At 50.8% G+C, this 22,870-nt stretch overlaps 1 protein-coding gene across 2 annotated transcripts in view; it reads right to left on the bottom strand.

Moving 5' to 3' along the window:
* Positions 1 to 22,870, bottom strand: part of NPC1 (NPC intracellular cholesterol transporter 1) — a 65,221-nt gene that overhangs the window by 1,033 nt on the left and 41,318 nt on the right. For both annotated transcript variants that reach the window (XM_075533061.1, XM_075533062.1), the window contains exons 10-24: positions 19,303 to 19,403; positions 12,753 to 12,855; positions 11,400 to 11,589; positions 10,811 to 10,993; positions 9,753 to 9,867; positions 7,491 to 7,618; positions 7,267 to 7,407; positions 6,436 to 6,525; positions 5,705 to 5,895; positions 5,246 to 5,361; positions 4,548 to 4,677; positions 2,579 to 2,779; positions 1,935 to 2,166; positions 1,079 to 1,192; positions 199 to 361 (exon numbers count right to left, since the gene is read on the bottom strand). In XM_075533061.1, coding sequence (XP_075389176.1) covers positions 199 to 361; positions 1,079 to 1,192; positions 1,935 to 2,166; positions 2,579 to 2,779; positions 4,548 to 4,677; positions 5,246 to 5,361; positions 5,705 to 5,895; positions 6,436 to 6,525; positions 7,267 to 7,407; positions 7,491 to 7,618; positions 9,753 to 9,867; positions 10,811 to 10,993; positions 11,400 to 11,589; positions 12,753 to 12,855; positions 19,303 to 19,403 — 2,198 coding nt within the window. The remainder of the gene's footprint in view (positions 1 to 198; positions 362 to 1,078; positions 1,193 to 1,934; positions 2,167 to 2,578; positions 2,780 to 4,547; positions 4,678 to 5,245; positions 5,362 to 5,704; positions 5,896 to 6,435; positions 6,526 to 7,266; positions 7,408 to 7,490; positions 7,619 to 9,752; positions 9,868 to 10,810; positions 10,994 to 11,399; positions 11,590 to 12,752; positions 12,856 to 19,302; positions 19,404 to 22,870) is intronic.

The following is a 22,870-nucleotide window of genomic DNA, read 5'->3' as shown; positions in this document are numbered from 1 at the left end:
GGTGCAGGCTACCCGGGTACCCGCTCACTGGCACCCTCGTTTCAAGAACATCAGGGAGCTTTTGGAACTTCCAAACCGAATGCGGGTTTTGTTTTCTACAGCTTAACAAAGGGCATTTAGCACATTTTTTGAAAATGCCTCCAGGTAACCACACTTCCCTTTGTGGCGCGCTTCCTCCCATTCCACCCGAGAACTTACCTATGTAGCTGAGTAAGACGGGGAGGAATATTAAGCCATGGGCGGCTCCCAGCATCACCATGGCTAAATACATCCTGAAGTAAAATATCTGGAAAATCTGAGATTTGGCAAAGGCCAACACCACAATCCCTCCAAATTTTGTTAGTGTGATTCCACTGAATACCTACGAGAGAAAATGCAGTGGTTCAGAAGCCACGTTCACCAGCCGTTGGAATAGAAGTACTTCCTTAGATGGAGCTTCTTAATACTCAAGGTCTGAGGTAACAGGGTATTACTATAGATGTTAAAATAAGTTTTAAGGAGGGTGAGGGCTGCGTATTCAACATAGGGCACTGTCCTCTGTTTACATGGTGCTATGCAGTATCTAACATTGTTAGAGAGTACAGTCTCCGTTGTAAACTGTTTTCTATGGTGGCAGTGTGACACTTGACAGCCTAAGCCACAGGCTAAACCAAGATCACGGACCAAGAAGATACTCTGAACATGACCTTGCACACTGGATCTGGGAGCAGGATCTCTGGCTCCTTGCTGATGTCCCACACACAGGTGTGAGGCAGGCATAGGACTGAGCAGTTCTGTTCTGTTGTACATATAAGGTTGCTATGAATCGGAGCCGACTCAGTGACACCTAACAACCACACTGTAAATGGAAAAAGATTTGGCATGTCTCCAATCTTCCGGCTAGTCACTTGCTTCAGCCATATAGTCTCCTGAGACCATTCTCACAAGCAAGTGCAGTTCCAGAGAATTCTGGACATGGTGTAGCTACTTCCTGACCTGCCTGAAGCTTGGTCATCCTTCGGAGCTCTGTTTCAGAGGATCCAAACAGGACTGGTTTTAAGGTGTTTGCAAAGGCACTTGGTCCCCCGCAGGTACTCACCGAGCTGCCCATGCACGAGAGCGCCGCCTCCGCTCGGCCCACACGGCTGCCCTTGGTGCTCACGGTGAACGCCCGCGTGATGTGGCTGCAGAACTCCACGGAAATGCCGCAGCTCTGCAACAAGGGGTCCTGTGAAGACGGCTCTCTCCCAGCAGAGGGCCTGCACGGCCCTCTGTCCCCAGGGGCCAGCTACCCCTGGTGGTGTAGAGCCTGACCACCCTCGGATTCATGATCTCGTCAATCTCAGCACTCCAGTTTGAACAGTCCCAGGAAGCTGTGCGATCCTTCCAACCACTCGAGACCACATTTGTTCTCTGGCTGGGGAAGCGGAAGCCCCTTAAGGAGACCCCACTGAAGGGTACACACTGCCCCTGCACTGATAGCTCATGCACTCTCCTCTTTTCCTCCAATGCCCTAACTTCAAGACTTTAGTCCCATTATAAAAAGCACCTGGCAGCCAAATGGGAGGTAGAAATATTTGTCCCAGAGCGCCGTGGGGGTTGGGCCGTTTTCCTCAGTACAGAGCGAGCACCTTGCTGTCACCTGTTTTAGGAATCCCTCCCACGTGGCACAGGCAGAAGGGCCAAGCTAGAGCATGAGGTCACAGTTCCACTGTTGTACTCGACACAAACCTAACACTCTACCCCCAAGCAAATGGATTAAAAAAAAATCCATGGACTATGTGTCTGCTCCCACATGTAGCCCCCCCCTCCCACTGAGTGTGTGTCCCCCTCGCAACCCGGCCCGCCCAGCCAGGCTCTTCCTGGGCACTTTATTATGAAACTCGCCGAGCACGTAAGAAATGTTGGCAATGACGATACTGGAGTTGGGGACAAACAGGGGGACTGGGACTCACCATAACCAGGTTGACCAGGGACACGGCGTTCAAGCTGATGCCCCAGAGCCACATGACCCCAAACATGTTGACCAGGATCATTGCGATGGTGACACACATGATCAGCGCAGACCACAGATCGCAGCCCAGGAGAACCAGGGTCACCAGAAATATGGCTCCCAGGGACACACCGAGGTTAAAGATCGTGTCATCAATAATGGTCAGGTACTGCTCGTAGAAGATGTAAAACACGCTGTGGGTGGAAGAAAGCGGGGTGGGGGGGGGGCGGGGAGACACTGTGAGAGCTAGTCATCGCTTCCGGAAGCCTCACTTTGCACCCTGTCATCACTGCAAAACCGGCAAAGCACTCCGACCCCCATGCCAACTGTCATCTGTCAGGGGCACCAGTCGGTCCCTTACTGGGAAGGAGCACCAGCAGGCCCCTCTCTGTGAACCCCCTGGCGCCCCTATGTGAAAGGTCTCTTCCGGAGTGGGACACAGGTCCTTCCTGCCTAACTGTCCCTGGATACACTTCACTGCATTCCAGACAGAGCAGGCCCAGAGTCAGCCCTGGCAGCGGGAACAGAGCCGTCCCCACCCACACCACTACCAGCAGCCGGGCCCGGGGCCCTCCCCTGGTAAGGCCGCATTCGGGAAGCCCTGACCTGTACGGGAACAGACGGTAATGACTCCCGTTGAGGCCCATGGTTTCTGTAATGTTAGTGGCGAGCAGCCGGGCTTTCTTCATGGCGTCGATGAAGTCGGCAGAGGTCTGGAGCACGGTGTGGTAGGTCATGAAGTACGTGGCTCCCACGCGAGTGTTGTTGTCGAGGATGGTAACGGCTGAGCTGTACGCAGCGTGGCCCCTGAGAGGTTAGACAAGCCTGGGGGTTAGACAAGCCACGCCACGGATCTGCAGCTAGGAAGTTGAAGCTAAGGGAAATCACAGACTCAACCATCCATCTCAGGGACGGGCAGGCCTGCTGAGAAGGAAAACACAGAGGCTTTAACTGAGTCTCTCCAGACTGGCTTTTCTTGCCTGCTTTTGGCTTCTTTGGTGTACGTGCGTTCACTGTTGAATGTCTACGGCTAAACACGACATAAGTGCTGCTATGGGAGTTACACAATCTGGTGTCAATTTGAGGATTAAGAGTGAAGGGGTGGAGTCTGGCCTGTCAATCGGGTCATAGCTAACAAGGCCTCTGTGTGGGCATGGCCTCCTCCCGAGGATTCTGGGAGCTCCGGTATTGCTCCCTGGAGGCAGAAGACACATGGAGAGAGACTGATGGAGCCGGAGCAGCCATGCGGAGACCCCTGCCAGCACTGCAATGGAAGCTTACAACGCCACTGGATCCACAGACCTTCCACCCACTCGCCTGTGATCTTCCTGCCTTCGGTGTCACTGCATGTGTTTTGTGAGTGTGAAGAGAACTCTAAATATTAGTATCGGACATATGGACTTGATCCAGACTCGGCTGGGATGTTTTTTCAATATTCAATATGCAATTGAGATTTGTATATAAAGCTCTTTCTTATACACATGAGTGTCTATGAATTTGTTTCTCTAGTCTACCCAGACTAACACAGCTGCTTAGTTGCTTTGTCCGAGCGAGCATCTACCTGGGCTGCAAGTCACGTGTTTTCAGATGGAGCCTGCTCAGGAGAGTTGTGTACTTGGGGCAGGGAAGGACAAGGACCCTGAACTCTTAACAGCCTTGGGTCAGTCTCAGCCATGGCGTGTTGGCCACAGATAACCCTGGGCAGAGTTTTGAAATGTGAACTTCAGCTTCCTCCTCTGTGCATGGGCTACCACCACCTGCTGTGGGGATAAGCAAACAGTGATGGCGAGCTGACTGGCCTGATATGGCCCACAGAGACAGATACTCTATAAAAGGTGGCTTGCCTTCAAGACAAATAAAGGTCAGTCACTTCGGCATCCACATGGCCCACCGAGGCTACAGATGCTCTACCTTACTTTACACAGGCCCAAGCGTATTCCCATGGTCTCCTGTCAAGGCAGGGCTCCCAGAGAAACATGGGATCAGCGACGAACTGACGGCCGAGCACCAGGAAAAATAGGCACAGCCGCCGGGCTTTACCTAATGCTCACGGGGACACTCATCTAGCTCCTGATGGACCCCTGTGACTTCTGCTCCCCACAGGATGACCAGTGGCATTGAATGAGAGAGCGCTCTGGGTGGGTGGCTGGTGTGGAGCACGACAGGGCTAAACTCATCTGACTCTTAACCGTCAGGGGGGCATTACCAAGGCAAGAGGCTGCCCTATATGCCCGTCGGCACAATTTACCAGCCTGAGGTCTTACACATTCTGAATTAGTGTGGTGCTCCTCCTGCCCCAGGAATCTGCATCTGCGTGTACAACCGGGACCCAGACAAGCACATGAGCAATGGATACTCAAGCTTTGCTGCAGTCAGTTGAAAACTACGTGGACTTCGGTTGAAAAGGAGACTTGGGTTCCTATTCCCACAGAAGGACTGCTGCAGGATGGGGGGGTGGGGGGGGGAACAAACGAGGGCCTTTCCCATGCAGTTCTTTCACTTCGATCCTCCCTGGACCTAGTTTCCTACCAAAGGTGAAAGCAGAAATCGCCTGGTACTTAAAAGTGCCACTTACCCTTTGCCACACTTGGGGTTGGGGTTGTCCGAGAGGTACATGGGCAGGAACTTCATGAAGTCCTTCCCCTGAGGCCGCTGTTTGCCCTCTGGGGTGAGTGGCCGGCAGCGCACGCAGGCAGGATCCACCACTAGAAAGCACGGAGTGGGAAGCCCACGGTTAGAGAACGGGTCTCTCAATTTCATTCATTCACTTAGGAATGCTGTAAAACACTGATGAGAAAATGACAGAAATTGTTTCCTTTATTCAAAAGCTTCAGTCCCATGTGACTGCCTGGGTCCAATCAATGCAAGCTGCCAACTGCGTCTCACTCAGACTGCGTGAGCACAATTGTCACTGTCACACTGCCAGGGCCCACAGTTTCCAGGAAAGTTCTAGTCGCAACCTCAACATTCTCAGGAAACCAAGGGCAGCAGTGATGTCTCTTTTAAAGGAAGGAAACCCCCTGGGAGGCTCAGGCCAGAGAACAATCAATCCCCAGCGGTCCGTGTGGCTAGCAAGGACGAGAGGCGCTCTCGGAGCGAGCCTGGCCCGCCGTCCACGGGAAGAGCGCAAAGGCTTCTCAGGGGAAGACCGGGGTGGGCCCACCGAGAGGTCCAAGCTGAGCTCAGCTGAAAATGAGCTTTAAATGAGAATGTGAGATTTCCTCCGGGGAAAAAGGAGCGAGGAGCGAGCTCTGGGACAGGAGACGGGCGCACCTGACGCATTGCAGAACTGGTCTGTGACGTTGAACACTCTGCAGCAGGAGGACTGGGGCTTAATCCAGTCGAAGTAGTCGTCGATCCAGGACGAGGGCACAAAGGCTAGCCGCGTGCTAGGAGGAGAGGCAGGAGCACCACACGTGCTGGTTAGCCCCGAGGGAGGGAGGGAGGGAGGCAGGGAGGGAGGCAGGGAGGGAGGGAGGACGGCTTTCGTTTCAGCACTTTTTCTTCAAATAGCTTCCTCTTCTACATTTGCTACCCAGCTTAAAAACAAACGAGCAACTACATTCACGACTAATGGAAAAGCCTTAACAGTATGCCCGACTAAACTAGTCCTTGAAAAAACCTTTGTTCACGAGAAGCTAGGTTTAGCCAAATAGTAACAACAAAAGCATCTGCTTTTCAGGGTGAGGGTCCCGGCGTGGGTGGGCTCCCGTTGTGACAGGTGGCACTCACTAGCTGCTCATCTGGGCGGCGTTAAATAGCTGCTGGACCAGGGAATTGTTGTTGCATCCCATGCCGCCGCACACCATGTTCTGTCCCTTCAGAGAGGTGTAATCGTGGCCCTCCTCCAGGACAAAGTACACGGGGGGCCCCGCGTGGAGGTACTCACTGAGGGACGTGAAGTAATCCTTTACATAGGAGTCCTGGAGAGAGAGAGAGCAGGGAGAGAGCATGGGAGTGATGTCCTGGGAGCCACGAAGCAATGTGATTACTGTGCAGACCTAGGACTGGGGCATGGGGGGGGGGAGCTGCTGGCCGGGCTTCCCTGGGGCTGTCGTCCCCCGGTTCAGAGGGCAGCTGGTGAGCAGACCAGCTGCTCAGTCTATGGCTCTGCCCATTGGCTCCCGGGAGTCCAGAATTCCAATGCCCCATGTGTGGAGCCTGCTGACGGCTCTGGACAATCTACAACCTCCACCAGCACTTCCGTGAAGAAAGGCCCGTGTGCCTTCTTAACACTTGCCCCTCACACAGCCCCTTCACCCCAGACACGTGTGGTTTTGCTTTTCTTTGGGGGCTGTTCTGCGCTCAGAAACCCTTTACTCTTGCCAAATTGTCCGCCATCCCCACATTCAGTTAGCTAGGGGGTTCCCATGGGGTTGTTGCTCAGTTTAATAAGTCTTGTAAGGAATGTGCTCCTCCGTCACCAGGGAAAACCAGAGCAAATGAAGGAAAACGGGCCTTACATTTGGCATGGAAAGAGACTGATCCAATCCAATTTCCACTTTGTTCAGCACTGCGATGCTGAAAGACAGGATGCCCACAAACACTGCTACCTGGAATGACAAGTGGGTTAGGAGACCAGAGACCACTTCAGATTGCAATAAATTTAAGAACACACACACACACACACGCAAAGAAACCCTTAGGCTTTTCAAAACCCAAACGCAAGGCTCAGTGACATGTGAAACGGCATGGACTGTCCCAGCTTCCTGGGCTCAAACTCTGAGCAGCTGTGCCGCTGAGCAGGCCCTCACCGACCCTCGCCAAGCTCCTACCGCCCCACCCGAGACACGGGAAGCTCACCGACTCCCAGCCAGACAATGAGACAAGCCGGGGAGAGCCAGATTCGAGCAGAGTCCCCAACGGACAGCTAGTGCTCACTAGATGCTAGCGCTTACTGTTACTTTGACTATGATCAGACACGACTGGGCGCTCTTTTCCCAGAGCAGTGGCAGGTTATCGCTGAGTCATCAGTAAACTCTAGGGGGCTCTTGCGTGGGATTAGGGATGAGGGCGCTGGCCCTGTGAAGGGGCAGTTCTGTTCCTTGACCAGCGTGATGGCTACGGGAATGTACGCTCGTGAAGACAATGCCACAGGACTGCACAGACACATGGTCCTGGTGTTACATTCCTGCTCCTCCCTGGGAGCTTTAATTGCAAACCATGGAGCCCTTGGGGGAAGGAAGGAGGTCCTTGCTCTCTGTACTACCCTGGCAACTGCCTGTCACAGTCAGGCATGTGACAGATCTGCTTGGAGGAGGAGGAGGAGGGAAACGGGGGGCGCGGAGACATACCACAATGGGCCGCATCCAGTCCTTAAGCAGAAGTGGGGCATAGGAGTGTTTAAAGAACTGAAACAAGCAGCTCTCCGAGGCTTGGACGCTTGTTCCATCGTCAGGGCCTCTGACACAGCACAAGATGTCCAGCCGGCTTTTCTGAGGAGACACAGAGTTAACAGGTCGCAGGAAGCTTCATCCAGATGCAAATTCCACAGGTTACAAGCCTCATAGCAACTTACCTCTTGACGCCTGATGTCTAAGCCCAGGAGGCTGACGAAGCATGTAATCTGCAGGAGGAAGTCGATGAAGATGGCCATTCCGGCAAACAGGGAGAAAGTGTGAACGGCAGGCATCACTGACAAGGCGCCTACCGAGGAGAGAAGGGCTGTTGCCGTGATGCTGCCGAGGGCACGGGGCTCCCGGCAAGTCTCCGTGCTCCTGTGGGGTAGGGTTACGCGAGGGGCTGCTGGCCACTAGGTCAGCAGTTTGAAGCCACCAGTCACCCCAGGGGAGAACAATAAAACTTTCGACTCCCTAGGGCTCGTCTCTGTTTGGGGCACATCTCAAACATAGGAAGACAGGGGCTGGAATGGGCCAAGCCCGCCTGGGAGAAGACACTGGCTCCCCACAGCGGCGGCTAGGAAGCGTAGTCAAGGCCTGTTTCTTGCACGTGGAAACTGAAGCGGGATCACCAGGGCCCTGCTGAAAACACAGGTTCCGGGGGCCCAGTCCTGGCCCACCTAGTGACTCAAGAGCACTGAAACCTCATTCTGCTGGATGCTAAAAGCCTCTGCAGGCTGGTGCAAGCGCCTGGTGGTTCAGTGGGTTAAGCGCCTAGAATTGTCAGCCCAAAGTTGGCAGTGCACGCCCACCAGTGACTCAGTGGGAGAAAGGCCGTCTTTCCCCACAAGGACTCACAGTCCTAGAGAGCTGATGGAGCAGTCCCACTCTGAGCTACGGCGTGGCCGTCAGTCAAAATCGGACCAATGGCAGTGGGTTTGGGTGGGCAAATTGATACCATGATACTCGAGGACCATGAATGGAGGTCTTCTCACAGCATCTTGTTTCTGCATTCACAAGTTGACCTTATTGTATTGATGCTGATCTCTTGGCTTAGTTATGAGAGGCAATTTACAGTCACGAGAGGCTCCAAGGTAGATACACAGGTAAGACTCAAACTACATACCAGTCCCTGATCTATTTCAGGATTGAAAATTTTAAAAAAATAAGAAGCCAATATTTAAAAATGAGATATTAAAAAACCTAGATTGACAACTTCACTTGAAACTTTGACTCAGTAGCCCTGAGCCAGTACCACTCTTGCCCGCTTCAGAGGGCACATGTGGGCCCCAGTGCCCTGGCCCCCACTGTGGGTCCAAGACAGGGTTGTATCGGCTTTCTTACCACTGCTATGCTTGCCGGGTATGTGGAGCTGACTCAGATCCACAGAACCCTACATGGCACAGCAGAACTGGCCGGGTTAGGGGGTTTGGGGGCGGGTGGGGGATCGGGGGGTTCCAGGCTGTAATTCTTATGGGAGCAGACTGCTAGGTCTTTCTCCCTCAGAGACAGACACTGGGAGGTTCGAACTGCCAACCTTTCAGCTAATCACCGAGAACTTAACCATTGTGCCTAAAGAGGTGATCGCCAACAGACATAAATCCCTTAGTCTTTTGATCTGAAGCCAGACGCCGTAACTGATCACGGAGCTGAAAGGCGACTTTTTGTTTTCACCTACCTGTCCAGCGCCAGGGCAATAATGGCCACAGGTTTCAAAAGGGCATTGCTTTGTGGAAATGAAAGACCAGCGTGCCAATGGCGTCTTTGTGGACGATGCCGCCAATAGCGGTCCTACCAGGGCCCTAAATTCGACAACCTGGCGCCTGGGCAAGGGTCGTGGTGGGAGAGTCTTCTTGGGCTGAGTCATTCCCTGGAGCCTTCGCATCGCTTGTCTCGCAGCACCCTTCAGCAGAGCGGCAGGTAGCACCTGCACAGGTCTATCTGGAGCGGTCTCCATGTGCATAAAGACCGCGCCCCCCGCATAGTGCTGTGCACTGAAGGATTCGGAAAGTCTGCTCATCTGCTCACTACAGAGGCTCCTTCCCATTTGCTAGTGGTGCCTACGGACCAGAGAAGCGCTGCTCATGGTGGTGGTGGCTGAGGACGATCCTGAGGCTACACCAGAAGGTCACTTTCAAATAGCGACCTTTTGTCATGATGGGCTCCAAGTCTGTGTCATCCTACAAGTCCAGCATCGATATTCCTGTCCATGTCTTTTTCAGGTTCAATGTGAGAAAGACAGGTGCAAAGTGACAGTCAATAGCCCACCAGATTCCACACCCACTGCCAATCTGTCTGGTGGCCCAACAAGTGATTCTTCCTGCTCAGAGCATCAACCTCAGAAAGGGACACAGCCCAAAGACAGGGCACATCCAGGCAATCCACTCCCGCTCCCCTCCCCCTTTCCCAGGCCTGCTCCTGGCGGAGCCCAGTGTGATTACCTAAGAAAAACGCAACGGTCTCAGAGAAGGATGACAGGAGCATGCTGGGAGCCACTTCTCCTAGCACCCTGCCCACATGCTGGTCCAGTGTTTCCCCCTGGAGACGTTCTTCTCTCTAAAACAAACAAACAAACAAACTTTAAATTTGCAGCATGGAAGTTACTTCCTAAATAGCAGTGTCATTCATGCTCTTTGCTGCTTTATGCTAACTCAAGTGGCGAAGACGATGAGTCAAAAGCATGTAAAGCGCCCCGGTAGTGCAGTGGCTTAGGTGAAGGGTCAGCATCTCACACCCACCAGCCGCTCTGCAAGATTGAGATGAGGTCATTGTCTACTTCTTGAAAACTTTACCTCCAAAACTCCTATAGTTCAGGTCCACCCTGTTCTATAGGGTCACCATAAGTCATAACCAACGTGAAGGCATTGGCTTTGGTACAAGACACAAACTCCAAGACCTGTTAACCTATTTAGCATCGTCCTGCACTCGGGGGGGGGGGGGGGCTTTGCTGAGACACTAGAGCCAAGACTGACACACACTATCACAAGCTGCGAGTCTGCAGAACCGGTCTTCTGCCGAGCCACCAAGTCTTCGCTCTGGCTACAGGCCTGTGGACAAGGGACCCGAGGGTGAGCCAATCGGTCAGCACCATTTTCCACCACAGAGGGGCAATGTCTTGACCTCCTCCCTGTAGCCCCACCTTGAACAGATGGACAAGTTCTTCTGTTCCACGCCAAGAGACGCTCGTCTCCAAGGTGTTCTCTGAAAGCGTGTTAAAGCAACCTTGCACATCCGGGGAAAGAACATCATGTGAACACCCAATTCTCGCTTTATAGCTGTTCCACCAACCAAAGAAAGGGATGGGGTTGGGCCCCCAGATGTCTAAAACAAGCCCAGGCTACCAGTCTTCTTCAGCACCACAGGCGATGGGGGACAGGCGGGGGCAGGAGGGAAGAGTCTTTTTGGTTCCCCATTCTGCCTGGAGCCTCACAGTCAGTGACAGGCCCCGGGGCTAGCACAGACCCCACCTCTGTCGGCACACCGGCACGTGAGAACACACCTGGTAGGTCTGCACCAGGATGAAGATGTTGTCCACGCCCACAGCCAGCACCAGGAACGGGATGACCTCAATCACAATCAGGGTGAGGGGGATCCCGATGTAGCTGAAGATGCCCAAGGAGCAGGCCACCGAGCTCAGCACAATCAGGATGCCCGCAATGCCCAAGGAGATCTTCGAGTCCACCTGGGGGAGGCAACGGGGACAGGGGGCTTTGTCTGGTGCCCAACATGCTGGACGCGAGGGCTGGTTCTTTACTGTTACCCGCTCAGGAGCGGACTGTACACGTCTCACTGCGGAGAAGACAAGAAACGTTTCGGGTTTCCCGGCAGTGCACTGCCTGAGCGCACATCCTTCAACGTGATACAGCGGCAAGCTTGGAAAACACTGGGTTAGGTGACAGAGCCGCTCCGTCTAGGCCAGGCCAAACTACGGGAACTGAGGTAAAGCGCTGCAGGACGTCGAGACGTCACGTAGAACCGCCACACCGGGGCCCTTGCGGGGCAGGAATTCGGACATGCAGGGGCACGTATGATGGCGGGTGGTGCCTTTCCCCTAGATCCGCAGGTACCCACAGTCACGCAGCACGTACCAGAAGCCTGCGGCAGCTTTTGATGTGGCCCAAGGCGATGGAGATGTACAAGAACATGACGGCGTAGCTGATGGTCACAGTGAAGACATCGCTTTTGCTTTCGCGGTTCAGCTCGTCTTCAAGACTTCGCTCGGCAGTGAAAGAAATGGTCAGGTTGGGGTTCTTATAGTTTTTCATGAAATTGATAAACCTACAGAGGAAGCAACATTTGGTATTTGTCGTGAACACGTGGTGACAACTACATTAAGTCTTCCCAGCTTCGATGACACAAGGCCAAACTTACCTTCATGTCTGTCTCCCATCAGGGTCTTCTACTAGCTAGGCTGACCCGAGGTTACAGACTTAGCTGCAGATGCGAGCTCTCTACCCTCAGTGCCGGATAAGAACCAGTTGAACACTGGGTTCTGGTGGCTGTGCCGAATTAAGGCCGCCAATTTGCCCTCATAGAAACGGCTGCGATGGTAAATGCCTCACACTATACATCACAATGAACCAGCTCGCGTTTCCCTATTAAATTTCTTCAAAAATAGACTTCCAAATGAAGTATATTATAACAAAAAGAATAGGTCTTACTTGAAGAACAAAATATATGAAGAACCAAAGGCCATAAAATGAAGAATAAAAACAATTTCTCTTTCGTTTGTGTGATAAAATTCTACGCAAGAACATATTCAGCACACGCTTACCTAAGCATGCTGCCTGTGACATTTTATTTAATAGGTCTTGCTGGTCCTAGCTCACTTTAACCCATGGTCGTTGACTTGATTCCAATCCGCAGAGCTCCTACAGGACAGGGTAGAACTGCCCCGTAGTTTCCCAAGGTTGCAAATATTAACAGAAGCAGGCTGCTACATCTTTCTTCCAAGAAAGGGCTGGTGGGTTTGAACCACCGACCTTTAGGTTACCAGCCCCAGCCTTCGTGACTGTACCATCGGGGCTCTCCCCTCATTGTAACGACTACTTAACATTCTGTTGTCCTGGCTAAGACTTACAAGCACAAACTTAACGTAACTCCTCTGTTGCTAACGTACCCTTGGCTCACTCTCGGTTTTTGCTGCTGGGAAACAATGCAAGAACGTTTTTAAACATGTGAGGTGGGGAGGGAGGGGGGAAAAAAGAGGAGCTAATACCAAGGGCTCAACAGAAAGTAAATGGCTCGAAAAGAATGAAGGCAACGTATGTACAAATTCGCCTGATGCAAGCGATGTATGGATTGTGACAAGAGTTGTACGAGTCCCCAGTAAAACAAAACAAGACAAAACATAGGAGGCAGAGGCAATTAAGTGCTTGCCACCCGCTTCCGGCTCCCAGCAAAGGAGGGACCCTTGGTCAGCCGCCCCCTTGGCAACTTACTCTTTCTCCCAGGCCAGGGCCTTCTGCAGCTTCTCTGTGTCGTTGTGGTAGTTGTTGATAGGAAAGGTTATCACAAGGGCGGTGGCATTATGGTAGTTTTGAGCTGGAAAGGAAAAACGTGACATCAAAAGGTTATCACAAGACCACAAAACCAGATACTCTCGGGCGCGGAATGACCACACAGCTGCTAACAAGGAGCCCTCCCTGTGTGGACCGTGTCCCTGAGCACCACGGACCAATGGGAGTTCACGGGACTGACTGACTGCCCGGGGCGCCATGAGTGACGGAGAAGGATCGTCTCCGAGGGAGGCGACGTTCGCATGCAGGAAGAAGACGTTCTGACTTCAGTGGTGCATGCAAGGTACAAGCGACAAGCCACACAGACAGGCACCCCCCGAACCTCTCGATTCCCAAGGTCTCCTCGCACACTGTGGCCACTGATGCCCATCTGCCCAGCAAACATATGCATCCATTCTGCCGGCCCCCGGACATGGAGGAACGACGCTGCCCCTGACACTGACACACTGGGTCACGGAGATGGTTCCGCTGTAGAATTTAACGGGTGTCCTTATTCGTCCTCTGCTACATAATGTTGCGTATACAATTTAGCCCATCTCCACTCCATGGGCATTATTTGCTCTTTCTTTTTGTTATAAGTATAAAGAATAATCTTATATTTTAATATATGAATTCATGGAATAAATTCTTACATAGAAAACCACGGAAACCTACAAAAACCAACCCCCCCGCCACCAAAAATACCCACCAATAGCCCACGTCCATCTCACTGTCGCCCACTCACAGCAAGTCCACAGGGCAGAACGGAACTGCCCCTTTGGGTTTCTGAGGCTGTGGATCTTTATGGGAGCTCAAAGCCTCATCTTCACTCGTGGAGCAGCGGGTAGGTTCAAACCGCTGACTGTGCAGTTAGCAGGCCAATGTGTCACCCACTAGGCTCCCACCGAATCATGAAGTGTGTCTATTTCTCTTATGGATAAACTCTCTCGGGGGGTGATCTAAAGAAGTTGCAATGTTTGTCAATTCTTCTCTGAGATTTTCTTGACTGAGCCCTCTGTGTCCGGCATGATGCTAGGCACTGGGGATGCATCGGTAACAGGAGAGAGAACAATGCCTGCTTTTCTGCGGCTTAGACTGCAGTAACCCGTCCACCAACAGCACAGAGATCCACACTTTCCCAGCGGGGTGGCACCAAACACTTAGATCTTTGTGTTCTGTTCCATAGAAAAGCGAAATAGAATGCATTGCACTAAAGAGACATGTTGAGCTTTGGCCCCATATAATCAAAAGCCAATTGTTTTTTCTTTAAAATATTTACATTTCCTTACCCATTTTGCTTTAAGGTAATAGAATTTTTTTTAAAAAAGAGCTCTTTGTATATTAAGAAAATATTTTAAAGGTTTTTCATTTTCTTCTTAAATTTTTAACTATCCTAGGTCTCTTCCCTCTCCGTGTAAAGTTAGCAATTTGCTTTTCTGTAACTTTAGCGAATCAAGTTGGAATTTGGATGGGAATTGTGTTGTATTTAAATAAGGTTTGGGGTCATATTGACATTTTCCAATGTTAAACCGTCCTGTCCATGAACCTGGAACATTCTTCCATGTATGTGGGTTTCTTCTGATAGTGTTCTGTCGTTTTCTTTTCCCAAGTCTTGTTTCTCTGGTTAGACTTATCCTTAAGTATTTCAGTTTGTGTGTGGCTGGTGTAAATGGTACTGATGTCTTTTTTCATCTTTTTGTTAGTATACAGGAAGCTGATTAAATTTTGTGTGTTAACCTTCTATCCTGCGACTTTGCTCAATCTTTTGATTGCTTCCAACAATTTTTAGGTGGAGTCTTTGGGGTTTTCTACAAATAAAATCAAACTACCTAAAAACAGCGAGAGTTGCACTTCTTTGCCCACTTTGATTTCTTTCTGTGGTCCCATGGTCCTGGCTAAGACGTAGAGCACAATATTGAATAAGCGTGTGATAAGAGGCCTCCCATTCACAGGAGGACTTGCTTCCAGCTTTTCCCCATTTTCATATATGGCCTTTATTATGCTGAGAAATTTCTATTCCAGTTAGTTGGGTATTTTTATCAGGAATGGGTGTTGGACATTGTCAAATGCCTTTGTATGTCGATTGATATGATCATGCGTTTCTTTTTTATTATTCATGCGGTGGATTCCTTTGATAGCTTTTCTAATGTTGAAACATTTTTGCACACCTGGTATGAATCCCACTTGATCATGGTGTATTATTTTTTTAATCTGTTGTTGGATCTTTTGGCCAGGGTTGTGTTGAGAATTTCTGCATGAACTCAAGATGGATCAAAGACCTAAATATGCAAAGGAAGGGCTTAAGTGGAGAGCAAATGCTTTGAAAATGATGAGGGCAAAGAATGTACGGATGTGCTTTACACAATTGATGTATGTATATGTATGGATTGTGATAAGAGCTGTATGAGCCCCTGATAAAATGTAAAATATATATATAACACAATAAACAATATTGTTTGAAAAACAAAACAAAAAAACCCAAAGACCTAAATGTAAACCCCAGAGCTGTAAGAGAACCAATGAGAACATACAAACAAACGCCAGGACCTATTGCAGGGCCCAGACATACTATGACACATACTGAAGGAAGCACATGTAGCAGAACACGGAAGACTGCGATCTTCTAAAAATGAGACACACAGTGCATCGAAAGACTTCATCCAAAGAGTACAGAAGAGGACCCATGGATTAGCAAAAGTCCTTCAGCAATGACACAATCAACAGAGGACTGATCTCTAAAACCTACAGAAAACTAAAAAATAATCCAATTAGAAAGTGGGCAAAGGAACGGAAAAGTTGAACAAATACAACATTCCAATGGCCAACATTATTTAAAATGTGCTCCAAATCATGTCATCCAAGAAATGCAAATGAAAACAACCATGCCTGAGCTATCACCTCACACTGACAGTAACAGGCCAAGTTTTAAAAAAACTAGAAGACAAGTGCTAGACAGGGGTGGGCAGCCTGGAACTCTCATTCACTGCTGGTGGGTCAGTAAATGTGTGCGGCCACTGTGGGCAGCAATGCGACACCACCTCAAACAGGGCACAGAAATCTCACGTGATCCAGCAATACCTCTGCTGGATACACGCCTTAAACTCGCAGAGTGGGGCACAATTGCAGAAAGGGCGGTTTATGAGTGGTTTAACTGTTGATTGGTCTGAAATGTAAATCTCCCCCATAATTCACAACATAAAAATGAACAACATCCCCTCGCAGAAGGGCCGTGGGGAGGTGACGAGCCAGTCAGGGTGCAGTGTAGCAACGATGAGCATACAGTTTTTCTCTGGTTCTTTCCGCCACTATCATGATCCCAATTCTACCTTACATATCCGGCTGGACCGGAGGATGTGCACTGGCAAGGATAGGAACTGGAAATACAGGGAATCCAGGACAGATGAGCCCCTCAGGACCAGTGGTGAGTGGCGAAATTGGGAGGGTGGAGGGAGGGTGAAGGAGAAAGGGGGAACAGATGACAAGGTCTACATGTAACTTCCTCCCTGGAGGACGGGAAGCAGAGAACTGGGTGAAGGAGACGTCGGATGGTGTCAGATATGATAAAATAATATTCATTTATAAATTATCAAGGGGGAGGAGGGAGTGGGGAGGGAGGAGAAAATGAGAAGCTGATGCCAAGGGCTCAAGTAGAAAACAGGTGTTTTGAGAATGATGATGGCAACATACGTACGAATGTGCTGGACACAAATGATATATGGATTGGGAAGAGTTGTATGAGCCCCTAATAAAATGATTTAAAAAAATTAACAACAGCAAAACAATCAACGTTGAGAATTCGAAGGAGAAGGGAAACTGGATTAATGGGTATGAGTAGCCAGAAAGGAAACACTGTAAATTGTTGACTCATGGAGGAGATAGCTCATGACTCTGAAAGATCAACAATTACGTTAAAACAAAGAGGAGCAGGTCAGGGGACAGAGAACTGAGATTACCAGAAACTGAATGGCCAGACGGGAATAATGAGAAGGCTCACTCATTGAGAACCAACAGCACTGATGAACTTCTACAGAAACTGCTGATGGATGGGAACCTACCTAAGCTGCCCTGTAAACCTTCATCCAAGAACCAAGACACAACACACACACACACACACACACACACACACACACACACACACATTTCCTTTCGCATTTGTCCATTTGGTTTTCAATATCTTGATATTTTCCCTCCACACATTTTGATCTGGCGGTCTTCCCTTTTGTGGTGTCTAGGTTGTTTAGAAACATCTTCTCCATTTCAATAATCAAAACCCAACCCAGCCTCTCCTGTGTTTTCTCCTAGCTCTTCCAATGGTTTTGCTGCTTACATGCCAACCTCTGATTTGTCTGGAATTTGGGGGTGGGGGGAGGGGGTGGGCAGGGGAGTGGCATGTAAGGAGTAAACTAGAGCTCCAATCGACTTTTTCCTTGCCCATACGATTAGCTAGTAGTCAATGCTCTTTCCCCCATTTTATCACATGAAGCAGAGTCAGTTTTACACAGAGGTCACAACCTCTCTGCTTCTCCTGTGTTGGAGGAGAACTGTTCAGGCCTACCCACCCACCCACTCACTGGGTTGAAGAAAAACTTGTTGAGCAGCCTGTAATTAGGTTCCAGCTGCCAAAGGTGTCACATGAACCATCATTCCACAAGCCAAGTGAAACCTCCTGTGAAGTTACAGGGACTGGCTCTTCAGCTAAACAATGGATCTGGCCTCTAGAAAGTGCCTGGGTTCCTAACCAACTGTTGTTTGTTTGTTTTATCAGGGGCTCATACAAGGCTTATCACAACCCATACATACATCAATTGTATAAAGCACATTTGTACATTCATTGCCCTTATCATTCTCCAAACATTTGCTCTCCACCTAAGCCCCTGGCATCAGGTCCTCATTTTCTCCCCTCCCTCCCCGCTTCCACCTCCCTCATGAACCTCATGATAATGTATAAATTATTATTTTGTCATATCTTGCCCTGTCTGACATCTCCCTTCATCCACCCCTCTGCAGTCTGTCCCCCAGGGAGGAGGTCACATGTAGATCCTTGTAATCGGTTCCCTTTCAAAGCCACACCACTGGTCATGGAGGGATCATCCGCCCTGGATTCCCTGTGTTTCCAGTTCCTATCTGTACCAGTGTACATCCTCTGGTCTAGCCAGATTTGTAAGGTGGAATTGGGATCATGATAGTGGTGGGGGAGGAAGCATTTAGGAATTAGAGAAAAGTTTTCATCATTGGTACACTGCACCCTGACTGGCTTGTCTCCTCCCCATGACCCTTCCATAAGAGGATGTCCAGTTGCCTACAGATAGGCTTTGGGTCCCTACTCCACACTCCCCCTCATTCACAATGATTTGATGTTTCTATTCTTTGATGCCTGATACCTGATCCCTTCAATACCTTGTGATTGCACAGGCTGGTGTGCTTCTTCCACATGAACTTTGTTGCTTCTGAGATAGATGGCTGCTTGTTTACCTTCAAGTCTTTAAGACCCCAGACACTATATCTTTTGATAGCCGGGCACCATCAGCTTTCTTTGCCACATTTGCTTATGCATCCAGTGATCATATCAGAGAGGTGAGCACACAATGATATGATTTTTTTGTTCTTTGATGCCTGATAACTGATCCCTTCGGCACCTCGGGATCACACAAGCTCCTAACCAACTGGCTTACAAGAAAAAATAAACCGTCAAGTTAGCTCCTTTACCCCTCAAATACACCTCATACATTCCCTCTTCCTCATAAGAAAAGTTCTTAACCCAAGGAGCCCTGGGGGCCTGGGGGCGGTTAATTTGGGCTGCTAAGGACAAGGTCAGTAGTTCGGACCCACCAGCTGCTCTTCCAGAGAAGGATGAGGCTGCCTCGGATACTCTAGAGAGCAGTTCTACTCTGCCTTATAGGGCTGCTGTGAGTCGAATTTGATGCGGGGACCATGGGTCTGAGTTTGCTTGGTTTAACCTTCAGCCCATAGACCCCTTAGGGGTCCCACAGAGGGGCTTCAAGGGTTCCAGCACTTCCTGGAACTGCTGCGCACAGTGTGTGCTTGTGCACACTGCAGTATCTGTACAAAGGGTTCTTGGTTCCCCAAAGCATCTCAAACATGCCCAAAAAACCCAAACACTGCCATCGAGTCAATTCTGCCTCACAGCCACTCTACAGGACGGAGCAGAGCTTCCCTTTTGGGTTCCCAAGGCTGTAAATCTCTACTGAAGCAGACAGCAGGTTTCTCTCCCAGGAAGCAACTGGTGGGGGGTTTGTACCGCTAACCTTGAGATTAGAGATCCAAACCCACTGGGGCCCCTCTCAGAGGCACAGGTGACTTAAAGGGAGTTAGAAACAAAAGAATCAAGTTATTCTAAGTCCAGGGGGAAAAAAGCCAAAGCCATAGCCAAAAGAAATGTAGGTTTCAAGAGGTAAGGTATTAATCATCTTTGTAATTCCCATTTGACACCGGCAAGACTACTTGACCAAGAAGATAAAGTTTCCCTACTTACCATCGTAGCCTCCTAACACGAGCCACGGGAACACAGGTCCACCATAGGTACCCAGGCAAGGATCGTGGAGCATGCTTGTATCGTTCAGGGAGGCAGGCGCCCTGCCAGAAAGTCCAAAGAGTAAGTCTTGAGACAGCCCACAGCCCTCAGTATCTGTACACGGAAACGTTCACTGGGCTTCCTGTGTCCTCAGCACTGGGCGGCCCCTCAGGCGCCAAGTTGACTTATTCAGCTAAGTGCAGTGAAGAGCTCAATGTGTGTGTGTCTGACAGGGTGCACGGCATTTGGGGCACAGACGGGGCAGCAGCTAACGAATGGGCAGCTGTCACCAAAGAGGGGACCAGTGCAGAGGAGGCCTCTAAGGACGAGGGAGGAAAGGAAAAGAGGGTGAGACACACATTGCACTGGTGGGAAGGGAGGCAGAGAGTAAGAAACGATGTGTGTGTGTGTGTGTGTGTGTGTGTGTGTGTGTGTGTGTGTTGCAGTGGCCTTTAAAGGACAGGGCCTGGCTAGCAGGACTGAACACACTGGGAAAAATTATGAAGTGCTCTATCAATGAGCGTGGCTTTTTCATTCCGTGGGCACTGGGAGCAACTCAGAGCCTGGGGGGAAAGGGACTCTCACAAGGTTATGGGGGAGGGGAGTAGGAGACACCAGAAGTCGGGAGGCCAGTCAGCAGGAGTGAGATGGCCCAGCAGGAAATACACTTGGGGCGGGGGCAGGGTCGGGGTCCGGACAACCACCCTTCAGAGTTGAGCGGATGGGCCGGCAGGCCTAGAAACAAGGTCACCCGTGCAGTCAAGCAGCCTCCAAGTCTACCTCAGGCCAGGGTCCGCCACCACCTCCCTGTCCCGGGTTTGTGGGATCAGGCAGAGGTACAGCTCTGCTGTTCAAATGGCAGTGAAGGGCAGGCGGGCGTGTGAGCAGCAGGAGGCCTCAGATAGGGTAGGACAAGGTGAACTCCTGGTTCCTGCAGGCCCTTCGGGGAGGGACAGGTCAAAGAGGCTGCAGGGTGAGGCCAGAGACCAGAGCTGGAGTGAGCCTGAGGTCCAGCAGGGCACACACAGGTTCAGCTCAAACCTGACATACTCCTGGTACCTGGCCATAAAACCAAGTCTCCTTTTGATAAGGCACCTGTAGTGCACGCCTCTGCTCCCCATAGTCTGATTTGGTAAAATACAGAATAAGGTTACAACGGCCCCCACATTTATCATGTTAATCCCTGGACGGTCTCCCCCATCGAGAACTCTGCTTTTGGACACATATGCTTACGGCTTTAGGTGAGTGTAGCTCATCGTTTTAGAGGGGAGCACTTAGAAAATAGCACAGCTCAGTGGTCTCAGCCTAACAACAGACACACACGGAGCCGAGGCCACTGACCAGGGCAGTGTCAGAGCGCTGGGCTCAGAGACACCGCAGCTCCCTGAGCGGCACAATCTAGGTCCCCAGCTGTGGCCTCTCTATCCCCGTCTTGAAGACTCAATAGCCCGAGCAATTGTTCTACTGGCTGAGCAAGACGTCCCCCCGCCAGGCCAGGTCACAGAGTGCTCTGGAGTGGCGGGCCCAACCTGTGTGACTGCCACTCTTGCTTCCCCAGCCAAGTCTAAAGGTCACCTGCAGGTCAGAGCTTAGCTGTGACTAATTTCACCCTGTCCCAGCCAGACAGCCATCTTCCAGGGAGCAGCTGGCCATCCGAGCTAACATCCCTGCCTGAGGGTAACACAATAGTGTAAACTTATGTTCAGAAGGCAAGCAGCAGCACTTTAGACTTCTATTTGTGTAGGCTCATGTGGGAAACAGAAAGATTTCTCCTAAGTTGGCTCCCCCAAATATAGGCCAAATGTAGCTGCTTGCGAATGACTATACACTTGGAGGTCAACAGAAGTAGGTTAGGGGTTATTCTCCCTAAGGGTTATCAGCCATCCAGAGCAAGCAGACACCAGTTTATTCCACAATAAGTAGGGCCCACTCCCTTCTGATAAGGATAGCAGTAGATTGTTTCCCTGAAGGAGAGTTCAGGGAGGTCAAGCCCACTCAAGGGTGACCAAGGTTAGGCCGCCATCATGAATCTAGGATCCGCCCTTCTTGTCACATGTATACTCTTAGTCCCTCCCCTTCCTATTACGTGTACACCCCTAGCTCATTCCCCTTCCTGTCCTGTGTATGCCTACTGTACGTCCCATTCCTATGACGTGATGCCTATCGTACTGCCCCTCCTGTGACCTGTGTGGTTACCTGTAATCACACCTGCTAAGTAGATCTAAGCCTTGGTTAGCAATAAATTGGACCTCGCCTTGCTCCCCTGCCCTCTCGGCTCGCGCTGTGCGCGGACCTGGCTGTGGAGATCATGGCCATCCAGGAGGAGAGCATGCTACCATGAAATGTGGCTGACTCCTTTACTCTCTCTCCTCTCTCTTATTTTCCATGACTTTACTATAGTCTTTACATAGATCTTAACCGTACAATTGTGCCTATTGAGCCCATGATTAGTTGGTGGGGGTGGGGGGTGGCCTTCCCTCACAGGCTGAAACCCAGCTCTGCAAAACCTTAGGACATGACGGGAGTTACTGCGACAACCCGGCCCAGGGCTCTGTGCTGGCTGCTCCCTCAGCTCGGGCACACTCCCTCTCCAGACTCCCTGCTTTCCTTTCCCGGCCCAGTCTCGGCAGCCACACAGGCACCCCCACTGCTGCACCCCATGTCCCGCTCTATCTTCCTCTGCAGGACACGTGGTGCCACACACAGCGATGTGCTCATGTGTCTCCCCCTCTCAGAAGGACAGCTTTGGAAGAAGACTCCAAAGTTTTTCCGTATCTGTTTGTCTACGGCGCGGTAGCAGCGTTACCAAGGACGGCAGGCAGCAGGCGTTTCCTCTGTTGACAAGCTTACTCCGCCACCTTCCCAGCCCAAGTAAGTGATGTCCGCTAGACGCCCGCGAGGAGGCTGGCTCCCAGCCCGTTGGAGCTACCCACACCAACCAGAAAGAAGCGCGGGATGCATCACGTCTACAAAATGTATAGATGCCCCCTCCCCCCGCCAAAAAAAATACTGTGGAATTTCCTTTGTCTGGGCTCTCTCGTCTCTCACCCCTGCTCACTACCTGCAACACGGGCTCTCTCACAGACACTTCCCCAGCTCTTTCCTTCTGCTGGCGGGTCCTTCACAGAAGAAGCAGGGCTATGGCACAGGAGTCGTTTAACTCTTCCCTTGCCAGACTGTTGTAGTTTGCTAGTGGATCTACATCAAATCTAATTTTCGCGTCCTTTCTGTAATAGTGGCTCTCGTAGTCTCTGCACCTGTTCAGTTAGCGAATTCTCTAGCTTTAGACAAAGGGCCAGCTCTGCCCTTTACCTGGCTACCCTAAACCCCTTTCACCACATTGCCTTTGATTTCCTGTTCCCTACAAGCCTCACCTCCCTTGATCAATCTATTAACTCAAGGTCTCGCTGTGTCTTGTCTCTGAAAGACCTAAGGGTTTATTTACAGCTGTGTCTCGTCTCTAGCACCGTCCCCCCCACCCCCAGCAGCTGTTGCTAGTGCCATAGAGCCTGTTGTGAGTCTGTGGTGC

This window comes from Tenrec ecaudatus, chromosome 15 (assembly GCF_050624435.1).
Source record: "Tenrec ecaudatus isolate mTenEca1 chromosome 15, mTenEca1.hap1, whole genome shotgun sequence".
NCBI classification, from domain to species: domain Eukaryota; kingdom Metazoa; phylum Chordata; class Mammalia; order Afrosoricida; family Tenrecidae; genus Tenrec; species Tenrec ecaudatus.
Note: the sequence above shows the minus strand (reverse complement) of the source record. Positions and strands in the feature narration are given on the sequence as shown.